The 21,041-nt window shown below is 52.3% G+C and overlaps 1 protein-coding gene across 3 annotated transcripts in view; it reads right to left on the reverse strand.

Annotated features, from left to right (window-relative positions):
• Man1c1 (mannosidase alpha class 1C member 1) overlaps nt 1-21,041 on the reverse strand; it is a 132,031-nt gene that overhangs the window by 6,950 nt on the left and 104,040 nt on the right. For all 3 annotated transcript variants that reach the window (XR_205502.4, XM_004850613.4, XM_087215542.1), the window contains exons 4-8: nt 20,031-20,111; nt 15,702-15,796; nt 12,815-12,932; nt 9,412-9,505; nt 4,764-4,879 (exon numbers count right to left, since the gene is read on the reverse strand). Coding sequence is in view for 2 of the 3 variants with exons in the window: in XM_004850613.4 (XP_004850670.1) it covers nt 4,764-4,879; nt 9,412-9,505; nt 12,815-12,932; nt 15,702-15,796; nt 20,031-20,111 (504 nt within the window). In the remaining variant the exon portion in view is untranslated. The remainder of the gene's footprint in view (nt 1-4,763; nt 4,880-9,411; nt 9,506-12,814; nt 12,933-15,701; nt 15,797-20,030; nt 20,112-21,041) is intronic.

A 21,041-nucleotide genomic window follows, 5' to 3' on the forward strand; every position in this document is an offset into this window, starting at 1 on the left:
AGCACCTACGTGTCTTATGAGGTTTTCAAAAAGGACCTGCAGAAAATGAAGCTACCTATCACTCACTTCCTCCTTGAATGCCTGGCACATGGGCTGTGGTGCCCATTACAAAGGGGTCGAGTGGCTTGTCCTGGGTCACCCAGACACACCAGGGCAAGGACCAGGACCCCCAGACACGTTTCCACTACCTGCCAGTGGCTCCTTTTGGCAGGAAGGGCTCTTGAGCGGGTGATGCTGTTGAGGACTCTGGCATACTGAGGTGTGCAGGTATCAGTCCCAGGAGTCCTGGAGACTGAGGTGACAGAAATGGCTGCTCACACAGCCACAAAGCCAAATTCCACAGGCCCGTAGCTCCTGGTGATGGCTGTGGTGCTGTGGGGGCCTAGTCAGGCCTCTGCCTGTATTCCTGCCCCTCTGATCTATTGGGGTAGGGAGTTCTGCACTCTAAACAGTTGGACCCTGTCATGAGCCTGCTTTGGACCTGAGGTTCCCAGAACCCTTGGGAGAGGGTGCAGCAGGGCCTCCAGGACACTATTATCTGGACTCCAAGGTGTACCCCGATGCTACACGAAGGCTTCTGAGCGCAGACTCCATGGGTTCAAATCTCTTCTCCACCAGTTCCAAGCTGTGTGTGACACCGGCCAGGCTACATGTTCTCTCCATACCTCAGTTTGCTCATTTCACATGGGGATAAGAGTGTTAACTACCTCAAGGGAGAATTAAGTGAGATAACTGCAGAACGAGGTCTATTTCCTATCACTGAGGGTCCCCCACAAATGCTGCCCACTACGAGTCCTCTGCAGTCTGACCCTCACCACATCCCACCCCAGCCACATTGGCCTCTCCATTCATTTCCATTCCCCTCCCCTGTCAAAGTCTCGTGTGCCACCGAGTGTTTCCTCAGAGCCAATGTTATGCCAGGGGCCAGGGATGCGGTGCTGTGTGGCGAGCTCCCTACGAGTACAGAGACTGCCCAACAAGATCAAACACAGGTGACGATGACAGCTGGCGAGGAGCACTCTGAATGAAACAAATTGAGGGGAACAGATAAGCAACGTGGGTGCCGTGGTCTGCAGCGTGAGGTCAGAGCAGGCCTCTACTTTAGGCTCCCTCCCCGTGCATGCTGAGCCCGGCTGAAATGACTGACTCAGCCTCCAGGCCTCCTGCAGAACAGTGCTCCCTGGGAGAGGACACCCAGTTAGACCATCACTGCTCCCATTACTGTCACCCTGCCACCTTTCTACCAGTGCTGTCCCCACGTGCAGCGTGCTTGTGTACTATGTCATCTCTCCCGGGACTCTCAGCACTGACAGCAGCAGCTTCCAGCCCAGGCCTGGCACATGCAGAGACTCAGACAGTATTCGCTGCTTGGTTTGTTTTTTCCTTTCCCTCTCCTCAGGGGCCCAAGGCTGGGGTGGGGGGTGCTGGCTTCAGGCCCCTTGCTGAGTGGCGGCTGGGGAGAGGCTAATGATGTGACAGGGCCAGGGCACCTGCTCCACCTGGGGGTGTGCTGAGAAAGCCTGGAGAGCCACGGGCTGCCAGCCTGGCCAGCTCTGGCCCAACTCTGGCTCCTGGGCAGGGTCTTCCTAGCTAAGCATAGGCTCAGGGCAGGGACCCTGGAGAGCCCAGGGCCCAAAACCTGGCTCCCAGTCACCAGTTGTCAACATTTGAGATGGGAGAACACAGATATCTGGGGGATGTGCCATGTACTGGAGCTAGAAATCTGTACCTTTCAGACTATACCCCACAGGTTACTTCCATGTGGCATTAGCCCCAAGCTAAGTAATTGCAGTATGTACTGGTGTCTCTTTGAAGATACATTCGAATGAGCAGATGTGAAGATAAAAACAAGGCTTTCTTATGCCACGAGCAAAACACAGGGCAGCACAGGCTGGTGAGCGAAAGGCAAAGGTGTAGATCATAGCAAAATGCATGAGAGGGGTTGGGTAGGTGGTGGGGACCTGGGCCCTGAGTCCTAGCTATGTAATGCAAGTTAAGAGCCGGGTGACTTTGGGCAAGTTATTTCAGTTTTTTGAAGACCCACTTTGCTCATCTGTAAAATGGGAATCATTCCTGGGATGGCTGTGAGGATGAAAGCAGAGAGCACTCAAAGATGTGGCTTGGTGCCTTGGCCTGCTGTTCCTTCATCTCCCTTGGGGACAGGCCTCCTAAGAGGGACTTCAGGTTGGCCAGGCTCCTCCAAGATAGGGCTATATGACCAAGGACACAGAGCACTAGCCCAAAGCTCTCCCTGTTCTCTTTGATGCCCCTTCTCCGGACCCAGTCCGGCCTGCCTAACCTCCCCCATCCAGGCCAGCTGGACCTGGGTCTAACCTGCTGATTTCCACCCCTGGTTGCACACTGAAATCTCTTGGGGGCTTTAAAACACTACCTCTGGGCCCCAACCCCTAGAGGTTCTGATGTAAGTCAGCAGGGCTGCAGCCTGGACACAGGATTTGACAGCTCCCCTGGATTTGATTTTTAACCTGCTGACAAGGGTGAGAACCACCAGAACATTCTTCAAAGCTCCAAACTTGCCCGAGGCCCTGCCTTTACCCAGGGTCAGAGCAGCTCCAGGGTCCTCACTGGGGAGATCATATGTGGGAGCAAAGCTGAGTCCTCTCCTGTTCAATCAAGTGCTTTCTGTGAAGCTCCTGGCTGCTTAAATAATTCATGGCCATTTCTCCTCTTGAAGCCTCAACTACAGTGTGCCCCGAGGGCAGGGAATCAGCCACTGGTGAACTTCAAGTTTACTCTGCAAGGAACAGCAGACAGAGCTGAGGCTAATCCTGCAGCAGGGGACACTGGCCTTGCTCTGAGCTTAAGCACAGACAGCGCTGAGGCTCATACTGAGCTGGGACTGGAGCCCCGCTGTTCCTTTAGGACTGAGGTCTTGGTGCTGGGGACTCCTCCTGAGGCCAAAGTCATGTTCCACTCTTTGGGTTGCCTGGGCTGCACCGAGCAGAGAGGAATTGTCTCGGGCCACATATAAAATATAGTTAATGTATAGAAATAACAAAACTTTATTTTAAAATTGCTATTATAACATTTTTAAAGTGGGGGGGCAAGTGGCTTGTGGGATGCAGGTTGGACATGTCTGGAAAAGTCCACAACTCTAGATGTCTGTTTAAATGTGTTTCTTTGAGTGCTCTAGTTTTGGCCAGCTTCGTACAATCAAGGGTACTTAAGAGATCATCCATCAATCCACCCATCCATCCATCCATCCATCCACCCACCCATCTGCTCATATCAATTCACCTGTCCATCTACCAACTCATCCATCTAGCCATCAAACTCTTCACATCCATCCACTCATCCACCTACTACTATACCCACCCAGTCATTCATCTCATATACCCATCCACCCACTCATCCACCCCCTCATCTAACCACTTGCATATCCATCCTCCATCCATCCTTCCCATCCATATATCCTTCCTTCCATTCACCCACCCATTCAGCATTCATACATTCATTTGTTCATATAATTGTTGCGTGCCTGTTGTGTGCTAGACAGTGTTCAGAAGTGAGGCATACAGGGTGAACTAGCAGACAGGATCCCTGGTCCTAGGTAACTCACATTGTACTTGGGGAAGATAGACAATGATCAAGTAAGCACAAATGTGCACACGTGACACTGTTATAGTGGAAGAAGAGAGGAAGCCTGGATAATGTGACAGAGAGACTGGGAAGGGTAATTCAGTAGCATCTGAGTTGAGAGCTAACTGATAAGAGGGACTAAGCTATCTGCATGTCATTCCAGGTAGAGGGGACAGCAAATGCAAAGGCCCTGATGTGAGAATAAGCTTAGTGGGTCTGAGGAAGCAGAGAGAAAAGAGCGAAGAGATGAAGTCATGGTGATCAGCAGGGTCCCAATCAGGTAGGACTTGGGAAGCAAAGGAGCAGGATCTAGTTTATCCTGGGTGCTAAGAGAAGTGGGTGAGAGAGGCTATGGCTTTCCAACTTTTCTGGCTGCTGTGTGGAGTGGTGATTGAGAGAGTAGAGCAGAGGGGAAGGAGCTCAATTTAGAGGAAATGTAGTGGTAGTTTAGACCAAGGTGGTGCCAAAACAGATCTAACTTGCTTAATTAACTTTATGGGGAAACTGAGGTTCAGAGGCTGCCCAGTGCCCTTTCGTTAACTATGAATGTGCTATGGGAATCCCTAACCCTCTTCTCCACAGCCCAGGCTGACCAACTGCCCCTTCTGCTCTAGTTTTTCTTTGGAAGGACTCAGCCTACCATCCTTGCTTGTCCCACCCTGTGGATAGACTAGCAGTGGTGCCAGCTCTGTCAGTCCCGTGCTGTGTGGCCTTGAACCAATGCCTTCTCCTCTCTGAGTTTGGGTTTCTGTCCACATCGAGAGAACCAGCAGCTCGGCCATGCTAATTATATCACCTCTAGTGTGGCAGGAAGACAGCCAAGGGTCTTGCTCGACAGGCTGCTCCTAGCCACAGCCTGCTGCTGTATTAAGTGAAGTGTCTGAGCAGGGAGTGGGTGGATTTTTGAACTGTGGTTTCTAAGTCAGATTGACTGTCACTTCCTATGAGACCTTGGACAAATGACTTAACCTGTGCTTAGGTTTCCTGAGGACACTGACAAGGGACAAGCGAGAGACAGTGCAAAGTGCTGGCCAGGAGGGGCTGCTCTGCCATTCCCTGAGCCTACCCTGGGGGGCTCAGCAGGCCTCTGTGATCCCCCCCAAGCACTCTGGGGCCCGTGGCTAATGATCAGCTCCCCACAAGGAACTCAGTGAATGTCTTACCTCCAAGGCTTCATAGTACATATTTTTAGCCTCCATGTCTGTCTTGGCAGACATCAACCAGGATTTGATCAAATATTCATAAAAACTATCGCCGAGTCCTCCAACAGAGACATGGTCTGTGTGGGGAAAGAGGACAAGAATGTCAACTCCATCTGCCACAGGCTGTGGAGAGGCCGAGTGGGGACATTTTCCATGCAGGCCTCGCTGACCAGAGGATGGGGGCTGTGGGAGCTGGCATCCAACCTACCACCCCCGAACCCCAGTGGGGCTGACAGACACAGTCTTCTAAGCACAGGACACCAGGGTACCTCGAGCTATGTGTCTCAAGCCAGGTGCACGGGCTCTTCAGGGCCTGCAGACAGAGGGTCCCTACTTATGAACTGTAAGTGGGTTGTGTTTCTTTAAAAAGATAATCTGGTGGCAGGGAGTTCACAGCATTTTATTGCCCAGTGACAAACATGGTAATTAATGCGGGGCCTTCCCGAAAGGCCACAGGGAGGAGGAGAAGCCTTAACTCAGCTCCTCAGACCCAGAGTAAGAGACTGGAGAAAGGGAGTTTAAATTGAGCAAATTGGGATAAATGAACTCAAAGGAGTAGGATGGAGGAGGGTCAAACGGGGCTCAAGACCTTCCCTCTGCCCTGGTGGCCAGTGGACCAGTGGCACCTGCCAGTCACCCACAGAGCAGAGCCTCTCAGGCTGGGGCTCATGAGGAGAGAGACAGCTGCCGAGGACCATGACCCCCAGAAGCAGCACAAGGACACACATCGCTTCCATAACAAAGTTACGGAAGAGCTGGTTTCCGTTCAGAGGGACAGACAGGGGACATGGGGTGGACTGAGGAGTGTAAGGCCGGCAGAGTTTTTGCAACTCCTCTGGAGAAGGACAAGGGAAGAAACAAGAGATTGAGAAAGTGAGATGTGGAGAGACTATGCCCCCAGCTCCCTTTTTATTGGGTGTTTGTCATGGGCCAAGAGCTTCACTGTATTGTTTTAACTTTATCTTCCCATTACCTTGTGAGGTAAGCACCATCTGGCCATTTCCCAGGAGGGAAAACTGAGGGAGACCTTAGCTTGTGCAAGGCTACCACCCTGGCAGGCGGGAGAGCCCTCACTTTCTGCACTCTACACAGTCATCCAGAGGGTGAAAACAGATGCATAAAGATGAGGCAAGTGAGCAGGAAGTGCGACCAAACACAGAGGATAAAGACAGGTGGAACCTGGGACGGGGCTGAGAGGAGGCCATCACATGGGAGATTAGCCCTGCAGCCGCCAGTCCTTGTCCATGACCAAATCCTGCCCCAGCAAAGTGCTCTGGAACAGAAGAGCTTGCAAAAACTGAAACAGACAGGAGAAAGCATGAGGTCCTGGAGGACTGGGGAGGAGTAAATGGCGTGGGACCTGGCTATGCGGAGGGGGAGAGAGACCTGGACCCTGCCCAGCCTCTCATCACCACAGCTGGAGGGTGCAGCTGGAGCAGGCAGAGGGGCAGGAGCAGGTCTGTGCAGAGGGGGCAGGCTGGACGTCGGACTGGGTGGGTCTCCTAAAGCCCCCAGTAGCTCCCCTCTGCTCCAGGAGGGGCAGCCACAGTGGGGCAGCTGAGAACACTGTCATCTCCTGACCCATCACCTGCTGCCTTTCTTTTTCTCTGCCACTTCAAACATCCTTCTTGAAGCCTTCACTGTGGAATTTCTCTCTTCTGTTCCTTGGCTTGTGCTGCTCCTGGGCCTTGGATGCCCTGCCTCACCCTACCCTGCCTGGCTGGCACTCACTCATCTGGCAGGTGCAGCTCAGGCTTTCCTAGACTGAGGTCGAGCATGGCTGATGACTCTGTCACAGCCCCTCTTGTGGGTGGTCATGTGAATTAAGTAAAGCAAGTGCACATTTGGCCCCCGGCCTTCATGGGAGGCACACCCAGGGCCACCCTCCTCACGACTGTTGTCACACTTTGCCATGGGATGCTCCCAGTATCGTTAGAAGGATCTGTTTACGGGTCTGCAGCTCGGCCAGATTGAGAGTTCTTTGTGGGGACTGTACAATTCGTTCTTGTGCCCAGTACCCATGTAGCACTTGGAGAGGCCCAGTGAGCACTCAGTGAATGGAGGGGAGGGAGGGCTGAGCAGAGCTTGGATGTCAAGCCAGGTTTGCACTTCCTCACGAGATGACATGGTGTGACATGGTGCAGGACTCTCTCTGGTAGGGGTATGCAGGAGAGGGGAAGGAGCCAATCACTAAGGCTTCAGGACTCTCTCCTGGGGTTGTGTGTCACCTGGCTGGGGGACTTGACCCAAACAGACAGCCTCACAAGGGGTCCACCACTTAATGGCTGTATAGCACACTGGGAGAAGCCCAGGGGTGGGAATCAGAAGAGGTGCATCTATATTAGTGCAGGGTAAGCCACTGTCCACTCGGGGGCTTAGTCTTCCAGGCTATAAAATGTGAGAAGGGGAGCACAAGTTAGTGTCTTGGAGCCAAACGCAGTCTGACTGCGGGTGCCTGACTGTGCCAATGGACTCCTCACACTTGGCCACAGGAGACAGGGCCACAGCCTAAGGAACCAGAGGGCATGAAGCTAGGGAGGCTGCCAGGCTGGGCCTGTGGGCAGCTCACAGCTCCGGGCCACTAGGGAAACCCAGACCTGCTGCTTCCCACAGCAGACAGTGGGATTCAGGCAGTGGATGGAGGACGAGTGACTCAGGACCATGTTTACTTCCTTGGCAGCTCTCAAAGCTCCAAGGCACTGGTCTTAGGGTGGTCTCATCTGTGTCTGGTACGCTGGGAGCCCGGTGGATTTCTCCTGGTTATAAAGTCTTAGCAGCAGCAGGGTTTTGAGCCTCTGTTACCCTGAAGCTTAGCTTCAAGGTGGAGTGGGAAGCAGGCAAGAGCAGAGGCAGGTAACTGGGATACTGCAGCCCTTGTTCCTCCTCCGCCTGTGCTGTGATTTCTGGCTGCAATCGGGTTCAACAGTCCCTGCCCACCTGGTACAGGTTTGTTCTGAGGATTCAAGAGGAGACAGAATAAATGTGCTTAGCTTGTGCAAGGTGGGGATGTGATCATCTGCTGAAAAGATTCATATGCTCCAGAGGATCCAAGAAAACCCCCAGAAAACCTGCGATGACCCTGGGCACGAAAGCCAGGGGAGGAGGAAGGCAGAAGCCCGGATCAGCAGGGTTTTATGACCTTCCCTTTGCTCTTTAGCAGGCTGTGGACTCGTATTTTATTAATATGAAACAATTTCCCATATGTGACTGACTTTGCCCAGACCTGCTGCCCCTGGAGCAGTCTGAAAAGAAAATTATGCCTCTCAGCTGGGAGTGAGGTGTCCTGTTATTTGCTGAAGTAACTGTTTAGCTGGGAAGCCACACCTCTCTCATCCTTTTTTATGAGTTTTGCTGCATTGTCCTGAGGCAGCTCAGCTCCTTACCCATTCAGGCCTTGCAATTAAAAGCTGCTAACAGTTACTGAACTGTCTCTTCCCATGGCCATAATCTGTAATGCAAGCTTTCATTTTCCCCCTACACTTTCGGATTTGGCAGTGTGTTTTGGTTGAGAATACTTTGTATTTCTATAAGTGCTTTCTTTTTCAGGAGGCCACTTGGGGTGAAGCCATCGCTGGGGGAAGTCCTTGGGTCAAATTTTCTGGACCTCTTAGACCAGCAGATGGCAGAGGCCCAGGTGGGAAGCAAAGGTGTCTGCAGTGTCTCCATCGAGCCCTCCCCCAAGCCAGCCCTCCAAGTCCTGCTCAAATCATTCTTTTTGGGACAACCCAGATGTGCTTTTGAAGAGTGAGATGCAGGTGGCTTCTGGCAGCCTCTGGCCCTTCCTGCATGCCTTCCTGGGACACAGAACCCAGCATACTCACTTCTCACATTTCACAGGACAGGAAACCAAGGTTCAGAGATCAAGAGAATTCTCCCAAGCCTCACAACCATTACTCAGGTCTACTTTTTCATGATCCCTAGAGACATGGAGGTGGGTGGGTCTCGGGCAGGACTCAGGAAGGGATCTGCTACCACCAATTTCTGCTGACCATGGCCACTGTGGCCTGCTTCTCCCAGAGCTTCTCAGTGGAATGCACTTCACATAAGCGTGGGAGATTCTGAACACAATGGGTGTCCTCAACCCCCATTCTGTGTCAGTGGGTGGGGGCGCACGTGAATGATGTTCCACTGGTGACCAACAACTGTGCAGCTGAAAGTCAAGTTTCTAAACAGAGACAAGTGAAAATTTAGGGACTGATTCTTATAGGTTTAAGGTATAGTGGTAAATTAATGATTTTTATGTCATTATTGTTAGACTCTGCTTAAAATTGTTTTAATTAGAGCTTGAAGTGAGGAGCCAGATCAAAGGGGTTGGGAGAAGATGCAGAGCCTTTTTCAGTGAGGACAACTGTACCAGGTTGGGAACAATGAAGGAGGCCAGAATGGTCACCATGTGAGACGGCAGCTGGAGAACTAGGGGAGGATGGGGTTCAAAGAAGGGCTTTTTTACACCCACCCCAGCAGTGGCAGTAACAGCGAAAGGCCCCCTGTGCCTGGGGGGTGGGAGGAGGTGGTATCTAAGAGCTGTGCAAACGCTGGGCTGGGGCCCTGGCTAGGGATTCCTGACCAGGAACCCCTGGAGTGAGCGTGGCGGCGTCTCTGTACTCACGTTGTACCCAGTTCCCACTCACTGGGCTGAGGAAGTTGGGGTAGAGGCCAAAGGGCTTATCGATTTTCCTGAGGACCTTGCGGATGTTCCTGACCTGTCGAGAGACAGACACAGTACCCCTTCACCTCCCTGAAGAAACCAACTGACTCCTGGGATCCAACTGATCCCGGGGACAGGAGACAGCTGGCTCAGATTCGCAGATGACACAGTTCCTACGAGGCAAGAGGAAAAGTGGTGTAAGGAACTGCAGGCTCCAACCAGAGGTGGCCAGTGGGCCTTGCCCCAGGGCGCACACAGAGAGGCCTGGCAGAACCAGGTCACGGTGGGGCCTGAGCTACTGGCTCGCCACTGACTGCTCTGCCTGGTGCCAGCACCACAGCCTGCTTTTGGGGTAGACCTTTTGTGGGGGTCAAATAAGTAACAATAGCTCATTTGTAACCATTTTGTAAAATTGCCTTTTAAATAGGCCATAAATGGTCAAATGTAGCCATCCCATAACTGGGCATATACCCAAAAGAAATGAAATCAATACATCAAAGAGACATCTGTCTCCCCCATATGCACTGTAGCACTCTCTACACCAGCCAGGATACAGAACCAATCCGAGTGCTCAAGGAGATGAATGGGCAAAGGAAAGGTGGTGGGTACACGATGGAATACTAGTCAGCCTCAATAAAGAAGCAAAGGTTGCCATTTTTGAACAGCATGGGTGAACCAGGAGGATGTTTTGTTGAATGAAAGACAGATACCATGTGACCTCACTTAACTGTGGAATAGAATAAAGCTGGACTCACGGAAACAGAGCAGAATACTGGCTACACCAAGGGTGAGGGTGGGTGGGAGGGTTGTGGAGATGTTGGCCAAATTTTAGTTAGGAGGAATGAGTTCAAGGGATCTGATGCATGGTGACTCCGATTAGCAGCAACATATTGCATTCTCACAAATTGCTCAGAATAGATTTTAATTGTTCTCACTATACCAAAAACGTATGTTAAGTAATTAAAGAAATTTTGGTCATGATTTGACACTTGCATATAGTTCAATCTGGTAACATATAATTTATTGGACACCACAGGAGAGATTGCAGGGGACAGGCCTGGACTCCTGAACACCCCTACTCCCCAGCTGGCATCTCAGGGTTTTAATGATGATGGTAAGAAGAGCTGTTAGCATTTCTCAGTTCCTTCAAGCTGGACCTGCTATATACATTATCTCCCTACACGGAGAGGCTGCTGGGTCCGCCCAGGATGGTGACCACATGGCAACACATTCCAAAGGCTGCCCCAGCTGGAGCAAGCTGACACTGATTTGCAACCTTTGGGGCTGTGAAGGTGAGAGGCAGAACTGAGGACTTTCTCCATGGGTGTCTGCTCTCTGGCAGTGCTCTAAGTCCCACCCTGGGCAGGATGCTCCGGAGAGGAATGCTCTGGGGATCACATCACCATACACCAATAGATTAATCTCCAAGGTGTGGAGATAGAGGAGCAGCCTCTTAGCTGTCAGACCTTTCTTTCCAGGGGCCAGCACTTGGCTTTGCCACATCAGACTTCATGTCCATTTATGTTAACGGAGTCCATTTTGGGGACAGGAATGTGCTTGTACCTAAGTTATTCTCCACTGTCCTAGCGGTGAGCAGTGAAGCAGGCTAAATTAGCTCCCCTGGAGGGTGCAGGCGCTTCCAGAATTTGGGCCAATTTGTTGACTGCCAATAATCGCCTCTGTGGGAGGTGTGATGGGGGATGAAAATAGCCAGAGTATGCAAATGTGGAAACAGAGATGGAGGGATGGACTCCAGAGGAAAAGCCTGCAGCCTGCTGTACTTGTCTGGTGTGGGAAGAGCCAGAAAGTCCTGGGCTTGAATCCCAACTTAACAGCTCACCAGCTGGGAGGCCCTGGCCAGATTGCTTGGCCTGAGTCTCAGTTTCCTCCTCTGTAAAATGGGGAGAGCAAGATGACCACCTCCTAGGGTTGCTGGGCTGGGGGGAACTGGAGCCGATACAACTATACACAGCAGGTGCTTGGACAGTGGTGACTGTCATTCCGGCTAACCAGGGCCAGTGTGTGGTCCTTGTCCTGGTCAATCCAGAACCCTTGGGGCATCCTGGAGGAGGAGTCTGGCTCTAGGGCAATGGTGCAGGAAGGCAGGGGCAAGGGTCGTAGTGGTGGGCAAAGGGTCAGAAGATAAGAGCATCAGGAAATAAGATTACACTCAGCCTCTGAACTTTCCAAGGGAGTCCTGGGGGCAGAGTCTCTCAGGAGGAAAACATCTCTAACAGAAGGGCTGACGGCAGTGTGGATGTTTGGAGGGTGGCGGTGAGCGCTGTGTCAGACAATGACCAAGTGGCTCTTCTTGAGCTTGAGGACAATTTGGTGGATTCCCACAGTGAATAAGCAGTGGTCCCCAAACCGGCAGAAAGAACTCCGGGATGTGTATGATGACACAGATTCCTGGGCCTGAGGTGAGGCTGGGGGTCTGCTTCCTCACTCTGTGATGGGTGAGGCAGAGGCCAACTGGCAACACAAGACTGGGAGCATCACGTAGAGGGGTGAATCCATCACCCCAGCCTCCAGCCCCCTTGCCAGTCTAGGAGGCTGGCAATCCTGAAGGGAGAGAAGGCTTTCCCTCTGGCGGGACCCAAAGGCTGTCCTGGGGATTCCATCTCCCTGAGGGACTCACAGAGGGATCATTGCAGCAGGAGCCTGAGTGCCATCTGAGGGCGGTGTGCACACTGCCCTCCTTTGGGTTTAGGGGCAGACAGAGAGAGACGTCTCCTGCGGGGACTGCTCAGGGCTGCAGCAGCGAGGAACCATCCCTCCTGGAAGGCCTCCCAGAAAGGCCAGGTTCCAGCTGCTGTCACTGGACAGCATCCTGAGTCCACTTCCAAGAAACCACGTGGCCTTAGATGGCAGGGAAGAGTGAGAAGGGACAGTCATGGGCATCTGCTTTGCGGAGGGATCACGTTGCCTGCCTGCTGCCAATGCAAGCCAGTCAGGCATCTGGGAGGAGAAGGCAGGCAGATTTTACATGGAAAAGCTAAACGTCCCTGGAAGGGGGAGGTGCGCATTGGTGGCCAATTTCTGCCAACACCAGGCGGTGCCTAGGTTTCAGCTGTTCTTTCTCCAGATTTCATAGTTCACAGATTTGCCACTGAGCTGATGTGCAATAGTACAAACCTTCTTCCTGGCAGAGTTCTGCCTCCTTCCACCCTCCAGAGTCCTGGTGATGGCTGTGCTCCCCTCCCTGCCACCTGGTGTGGGACACAGTCAGCTTCTCCACAAATAACTGCCATGGAGAAGGACCACATACCTGTCACCTTTGAAGAGTCTGCGACAGCAGATGTTCATCCTGCTCTCTGGGGAGAGGGTGGGGGCTGTCCTGGGAGGGAGCAGGGAGGACACTTACCTTTTTTGCGAAGATGGGGTTGCCTGAGAGCTCAGTGAGGTGTAAGAATTCCAAGTGCAGGGATCCAAACTCTGCCAGGATGCTGCTGCTGCCTGCAGTGGCCCAGCCCCAGCTCCCACTGAAAAGAAAGCAGCAGCCAAGGTCACACCCACCCCTCCCTACTGGCCAGAAGGCTCCTTTGCTGGGAGCAACTGTAACTGTGGGGAGGTGGGGAACCTGCTGTGTGCCAGGCACTGTGCTGGGAGCTTTCACCATGCAATCTCCATCGATCCTCTCTGGCCCCATTTTGCTGATGAGGACACTGAGGTTGGGGATGGGATATGACCTGCTGAAGGTCATTTGAGCCCAGGCCTGTCTGACTCACGTATTGTTTGTTTCTATCAACAAGCTACCCCTGTAAGACTTGGGGTCTTACCTAACCCTAACCCTAACCTTCCCCCTCCTCTCTTCTGCCCTCACTTCCTCATCAGCCCAGTGGGCTGTCTGTGGTGGAGCCCACTGCGGACAGGTGGAGCCTGGAGATGTGGGCAGGTAGTGGCTGGGTGCCTGGCCTCCCCTCGCTTGGCTTCACCTAATACCCCTCAGGTACTAGGCGGGTGCCCTCGGGCAGACTGGTTCATGTCCCTAGAGCTCAAGTTTCCTCATCTGGGAAATTTGGTACCAGTGCCTCATGGAGTTATTGTGAGGTATGAATCATGCATGAAATTATTGTTATTTTTATCCCTATGTAATTATGCACATGTAAGTTATTTGTTTGTTACTATCATTAATATATTTCTAAGATGGGCCAGGTGGCTTTGGTTTCTTATTTGACTGCATATCCATGGCGCTAGATACCTTGTTTTTTATCTCACAGGCAAGGCTACTTAGGATCAGAAAGGTGGGGACACTTTTCCAAGGTCAGTGGAGCTGAATCCAAATCCAAATCTTAGGTACTGTGTCCCAAATGCATGTGCCCTGGGGAGCATCCCAGAGACCAGCTCGTGGAGCCAGTGGGCCAGCAGGTGGTTCTGCCCCCCTTTCCCTCCCCTTCCAGCCTTTTAAGGGCATGAGGACCTGCAGCCTGTGTTCTTTCCCTCCCCGGGCAGGAGGGCTTCTCCATGATGCCTGCTATACATTAGCTAAAGCTTCTCTGTGTGTGGTAGAACCATTACCTCTGGAGCCAGACAGAGGTGGATGCTAATTCTAACTTCATTTGGCTGCTGTGTGACCTCAGGTCAGTTACCACACTTCTCTGAGCCCCAGTTTCTTTACTGGCAAAATGGAGTCCCTGTGGTTGCTGTGAGGTTAAAAAGAAAGAATCCATGTCAGGTGCTCACAATGCGCCTGACACATAGCGTACACTGCATAGCCGCTAGTGGTTACGAGAAGTACATATCTGGGTGTGGCAGGGGGGAGCTGGGTAAATGTGTATTTGTGTGCTGTGTGTGCCTGTGCACAAATGTGAGCACGTCCGTGACAGAGGTAAGCATGTGGATTGGAGCCTCTGCGACTTGCGCAGTGTACATGTATGTGAGACAGGGAGACAGGTCAGGTGCAGAGGTCGGTGGACTGGCCACTGTCCCTGTGCTAGGTATCACAGTGGTCCCTGCAGACCACAGGTTGCGGCAGCCCATTGCCTGCCTGGCAGTGCTGGGCAGGGGGCAGTGAGGGCCCAGTGCCCACCAGCAGGCTCCCTCCAAGGAGCAGACTCAGCCGCACAAGCTGTATCCATCTCTGTATTCCTCCCATTTTTAGCAACAGAAGATAAAAGGGAGACGTTGCCAGGAAATATGCATTTGTGTACAAATGTATACAGCACGGCACCTGCAAACAGCCTAAAAATACTCAATTCCCTCAGCAGATGCTCTGGGCTCCGTGTGGGATGAGGTCGAGCTCTGAGGAACACAGCCCAGGGCTGTCACATAGGGGGCAGGGGTGCCCAGGGAGGTCCTGTTCCAGACCTGGGAGAGCCTGCAGTAGGCTTCACAGCAGCTGGGCATGACTCTGCAGGATCAGCGTGTGTGGAAATGGAGTCTGAGTAAGACCGAGCATAATCCTAGCACGGAGGACAGGACTTCCTCAGCCCCGGTGGCCCTCAGCCTTTGGTGAGATTGCAGTGAGATGGTCCAGACCAAACAGGCCAAGTCATCTCTTGCAGGACAGAGAAGGGGTGCAGAGCTGGTGAGGCTGCAGGGCACAGAGGGAGCCCACTCCCACCATCCCTCTCCAGTGCTCGCTGATCCTCCTGTGGGGAGGAGTGCCCCCAAATGAGGGCTCACTCCAGGAGACGGAACAGGGGCCAGCACAATGGGACTGCTGCAGCCTTCCTCCAGCTTGGTTGTGTCAGAGCGTCTCAAAGATGGCCTTGGAAGACTGATGCTGGCTGGGAACATAGTTCCACACAGCTCAAGGAGAGAGGCAAGGGCTCCTTGAGAGCAGCATTCCTGTCCCAGGCAGAGCTGGGTTCTGGGACCCCTTAGCAGCTCCAGGCACCTGCCTGTGGGGGGAATGATGTGCCCTGGGCTCCCGCACCCTTGGTGGGGAGGTGGCGTGGGGACCCCACCTGGAGGGTCCCGAGTCAAGACATCACTGTGGGATGTGCACATAGGAGCAACTGGCCCCAACCCCGGGAAGGTCAGGCTTTGTGACAAACACCTGTCCAAGAGAGTCCTTGGCTAAGGCTTATTTTCACCATGCAGCTGATTTGCTTTGACTCCCTAAGCGGGAACTGTCCTTTCCTTGTGGCACATCTATAGAAGAACAGGTTTGACAAATATGATCACCAAGGCTCCCTTCTTGCTTGTCTGCTAACTGCCCCTGGGCCTTGTCAGCAGGCCCCATCCAGACAAGACACACGGACCACAGTGGTGTGCAGCCACATGTGGGGAAAGAGACAGTGTCCTACCTTTTGAAGTTCACAACGCCCTTTGGGATTCCTGTGGGGGTGTTGAAGGCTGGCAGCAACTTCTCTCCCAGCTTGATGGCCTTTATTCGGAACACCTGCAAAGCAAGGGTCAGAAGGCACTGAGTCCCGGTCAGTTGGTGTGGTCGCTCCCAGGAGTTGCTGCTGGCAGGGTGAACCTAAGGTTGTGGGCCCGAGTGGGAAGGGCAGTGTGCTGGGCTCTACAGTCAGCCTGGGGGGACCCTGACCCCCTAGTTACTGACTTTGTGGGCTCAGGGGACATACTTCTCTCTGAGCTTCAATTTCTGTGCTCATAAAATGAGGATAGTATTGCCCTCCTCAGAGGGCTATAAATTAGATATTCATTGTAAATCCTTCACCGTAGTGCCAAGACTAGGACAAAGAATTGCCACTGTGACAAGGTGACCATGGAGAACAAGAAGGGAAGGCAGTCAGCTGGTGTGTGTGGTGGTCACTTCCATGTTCAAATGAAGATCTGGCCGAGATGGGCAGGTCCCCAGTGGTCAGAGCTGCCCACTCTGCGGGACCAGGATGTCACAGGCAGAGTGCTATAATGTGGACCTGGAGTGTCCCCCAAGATCCAGGTGACAAAGCTTGGTCTCTACCAAGCTTCTGGGAGTGGTGCTTCTGGGAGTGAAGGAACCTTTAAGAGATGGGGCCTACTGGGAGGAAGTGAGGCTACTGGGAAAAAGTTAGGCCCCTGAAGAGGGTTTTGAGATCAAGGCTCCTTTGTCTGCTTCCCAGCTTCCATAAGGTGAATAGGCCTCCTTGGCCACATGTGGCTGCCATGATGTTCTGTGCCAACACAGGCCCAAAACAACAAGGCCACCCAAACTCTGAAACTGTGAGCCAAAATAAGCCTTTCCTCTTTGTAAGCTGATTATCTCAGGTACTTTGTTACAGTGATGGAAAGCTGACTAGCACTGAGGGTGTGGGAAATGCATAGCATTACTTGGACAGAGTGTAAAGAAGAGTGAACTAGGAGCCAAGGCCACCATCCAATCCAGGTTCCAGAAACCACTACTTCTTGGGCGAGTTTCCGCAGTGAAAATGGGACAAAGGTCTTTCCCTCTGATGCTCAGATGTTGCCCATGGTTCCCATTTCACAGGTGGGAATGAAGGAGAGGTGAATGTCCTAAACCCCTTTATGATATAACCCCCAGAATGGGTTCCAGGCCTCAGGGCCCCTGCCTGAGGCACAATCTTCTCAAACTGTCACTCTGAAATGCCAGATTAATGCAAAAGGACTTCTGACCTTCTGGCTTTCAACACTTTCCATCCTAGCAATTTATTCTCAGGAAATAAATAATCAATAAAGCCGTAAAGCTTTAACTTTATAGCCATTTATTCCAACATTGTTTAAAAGAATGGGGGGAATGGAAATGCTCTCTCAAACAATAGGGAAGTGGTTAAATTATGGCTTTCATGCGATGAAAGCCACTAAAATCTTGTTGTCGAAGAATATTTAATGGCAAAGGAAGGGTTTATAATATACTAAGAGAAAAATATTTCACAACAGTGTAATTCAACTTTTAAAAATTATTTGCACATGGATGCATAAAAAAGGAAAGATCCACTAAAATATTAGCAATGTTCTTCTGGGGGGTTAAATTTATGGACAATGTTTATTTTCTTCTTTTGACTTATCTCTATTTTCTGTGTACTTTATTTTTATTTTTATTTTTGAGATGATGCCTTGCTGGCCTCAAACTCCTGGGCTTAAGTGATCCTCCTGCCTCAGCTTTCAGAGTAGATGGTACTACAGGAACCACTTGCAACTGGTTTGTGCCATTTTTATAATAAAAACCTATAACACAGCTGGCCATCTGTAACCACAGGTTATACATTCACGGGATCAGAAACTGCAGATTGAAAATATTTTTTAAGAAGTTGCATCTGTACTGAACCTGTATAGACTTTTCCTCTTGTCGTTATTCCCTAAGCAATACGGAAGAGGGCATTTACGCTGTGTTCTGTAGTATAAGTAATCTAGGGATGATTAAGGTATATGGAGGATGTTTCTAGGTTCTATGCAAGTACCATGCCATTTTCTATCATGACTTGGGTATCCATGGAGTTGATATCCACAGGGGTCCTAGACCCAATGTCCCTGTATACAGAGGGAGAACTGTACAGGTTATTTATTTATTTTTTTTTGTACCGGGGATCAAACTCGGGTCCTTGCGCTTGAGCAGCAGGCAGCGAAACCACTGAGCTAAATCCCTGGCCCTTGTACAGGTTATTTTTAAGAGAGAAGCTACAAGTCTCTAAACAACATTGCCAATGGGGAAACAGCCTGTCTTCTCACTTCTGTGCTCTGGAGTGATCCAGTTTGCTGACCTCCTGTGGTTGTAAAACAAAGCTTTCTTGAGTCCTCCCACCACCTCCAGCTGAAGCCTGCTGAGGCAGCTGGTCAGGGGATGCAGTGGGGATGGATTTCTAAACCCTCTGAACTTGGGTGTGAGTTTGAGGCCTCTGACGGTGGGTGGCTCTCTTACTATGGAGGGCAGAGAGCTGTGCTGGGGCTGGCAGCCCTGGATGGGAGAAGAGGAGACTGTCCAGCACCAGACAACTGGTCCAGGGGCTGGGCACATGGGAACCTAAAGACTCACAACACCCCGGAACTACAGGTCTGCCCTCTGGGGGACTGCTGTGCTCTGCCAGGTTCAGACTGCATGGATAGGCACAGAGCCTGCCCACCTCGGGCACCGGCTGCTCGAGCCTCTCTTTGAGCCCATTCTCAAGTCACAAGTGCCCCTGTCTACAGCCACCTGCTGGGTGTACATCCTGGTCCTTTCTAAGGAGTCAAGGGCTCAGAACTACAGATGCCCTCAGAGAAGGGATGGGAGGTCAGTGGGTCATCTGAGGAGCCACCTGCTTTTTCCTGGGTCGATGACCCCCAAGCCAATCCTGTGAGGCTTAAGCAGCATCCCGTCCCTGTCCTGCATCCCATCCTCCCAGCCACAGCCAGCAGGGAGGCTGGGTGACTGCCTGTAAACCACATGCCTGTCTTTCTCTGCAATGCCTGTCATTTTCCTGTCCTGGGGTTTTCAAATAAGATTCAGGCTCTGGGAGGCTCCAAGCTGAGGGCTTCCATCTATAATTTTTTTTGGACAAATCGGTACAAGCAATAATCTCTGCTGAGGAGACTGTGCCAGATGGAGAGTGACCCGAAGCAACTGGGGAGATAAAGCTTGTGCGTGCTGTCTCCAAAACCCCAACTTCAGCCCACGCTGCTGGAACAGCTGAAGGGAGATGGAAATGACTTTCTGGACAGCAGCGGTGGAGGGAAGAGGGATTTTCTGCAGCTCCTCAGGCAGTGGGAGGCAGGCATAATTATTTGTCTAAGGGTGGACTGAGCTGAGGGGGAGCAGGACAGGAAAGGCTGAAGTGTCCAGCCCCACAGCGGCAGCTGTACTGGGCAGAGCCACCCTCTGGGTCACAGGAGACAGAACTGACTGATGACCTGTGTTCTGGGGACTGTGCCAGCCTTGCCACTGGATACCAGGGCTTTCTTGTTCCAGGAGCTCACGAGGAGGGATGAAGAAGACTCCCTTTCTACAGAGCACTGTTGTTCAGAGTTCTCTGGTAGAGGAGACTATGTGCTCTGGAGCCACTGGCCCTGGCCAAACCCTTCCCTTGCATCCCATTTCACAAGAGCCCTTTGACCTAAGGGGCGTTGTGACCACCCCACGCTGGGGAAGGAGGGTGGCACAAGCCAGTGAGTGTACGTGGGCTTCTGCCTTCCTGCCTCTCCTGCTGGAAGCCAATAGGGCTCACTGGAACAAGGCCTTGCTTGCACTTACAACCTGGGACTAGCAGTGGCCGTCCCACTGCCCTGCTAGCTCCTTGGGACTTACAATGGGTGTCTGGGCCAGGACGGAAGAGTGAGGGTGACTATGGAGCAAGACAAAGCCAGGGCCTCAGGGACAGAACGGTGAATAACAGTGGCCTTGGCTTTGCCAGGCCTGAGAAGGAACACCTGTAGAAACCAGCCCAGGTTTGCCAGGTGCTATGCATTCGGGGCTCTGAGTGGACACAGTTGTTGTTCTCAGAAAAATCACTACCAGCTGCAGGAGCCAATCAGACTCCTCTCGGTAGCAGAATTGAGGTGCGGAGAGGAGGGGAGGAGGAGGAGTCTCCAGGTGGTACTTGGGAAACTGGTCCTTCTGGGTGCTCATGGGTGGCCCCAGGCAGGTCCTGCCACCTCGAAACCTTGTTTTCCCATTAGCGAGAGGAGGGGGCAGGATTAGGTGCTTTCCAGAGCCCTTTCCAGCCTGGACAGTCCTGGGTCTCCAAGGGCCCACTCACCTCCTCTCCCGTCAGGTAGTAGGCTGAGAGGAGCCCTCCGATGTAGCGAATGTTCACCTCAAACAAGGACGCTTCTCCACTCTGCAGGACAGCAAGCAGGAGAAGGGACAGTGAGGACACTTTGGACAGGGAGGTGCCCACAGCACTCCAGGAGGCACTGAGGTCAACACCCTTTGCCCCTGCCTCACAGTGTACACCTGTGCCCCATGCTGGGGGTGTCCTAGTTGCACCAGGCCACACTCAGTTTTCACAGCAAAAGTTGAGAAGCTTTAGTGCGGGCCTGGTGGCCACTTACAACATTCCAAATAAACACACACTTTGGCTTTCTTCCCCAGCCCTTGCCGGAGGCCATCACAGCAAAGCTATGCCTGGCTGCGCCCCAAGGAGCTCAAGAGCCTGGTAGGGAGCTGCCGGCTGGAGCTTAGCCTGAGGGGAGGCAAATCCTCCTCCAGTTGGGCTACCACCCCCATCTGGCTTAGCAAGAGAACCAGAAAGGCCTTACCCTGGGGTGGTAGACAGCACAGGGCCAGGGCTAAGTGGAGGTGCCAGGCAGGTGTGTATGTAGCTGGGGTGACCTGCACTTTCTTGGACCTCAGCTCAGGTTCTGCAGGGCATGCTCACACCTGGCCTTCATCATTATTGTTTTCCTTCTTAAATTGGGACCGAAAATCAGGGGTGTGGAGGCATTATGCCAAGGAACAGATTCAGGTTAAAAATTCCACCTTGGGCACTTATGTGGCTTTGGGACTCGAGGCAAGACATTTTCCCTGTCCTTGCCTGAGTCTCTTCATCTGCAGAACGAGGCTGACACCTACTCCCATACAGTGCATAGGCTGTAGGTGAGACATCAGCCCAGAGCTGGGCATGGCTTTCATAAAGGTGCCTGTTGTCTCCTCCTTTACCTGAAGGGGCTCCCCTGGATCACCATTTTTATTACTGATAGAAACAACCATTATTGGATAATCTGGAACTTTTCCATCAGCAAAGCACAAAGTTGATCTCCCTTCACCC

The sequence above is a fragment of the Heterocephalus glaber genome, unplaced genomic scaffold (genome assembly GCF_053883595.1).
Source record: "Heterocephalus glaber isolate CG9 unplaced genomic scaffold, H.glaber_assembly_v1.0 deba00001452, whole genome shotgun sequence".
In the NCBI taxonomy this organism is placed as follows: domain Eukaryota; kingdom Metazoa; phylum Chordata; class Mammalia; order Rodentia; family Bathyergidae; genus Heterocephalus; species Heterocephalus glaber.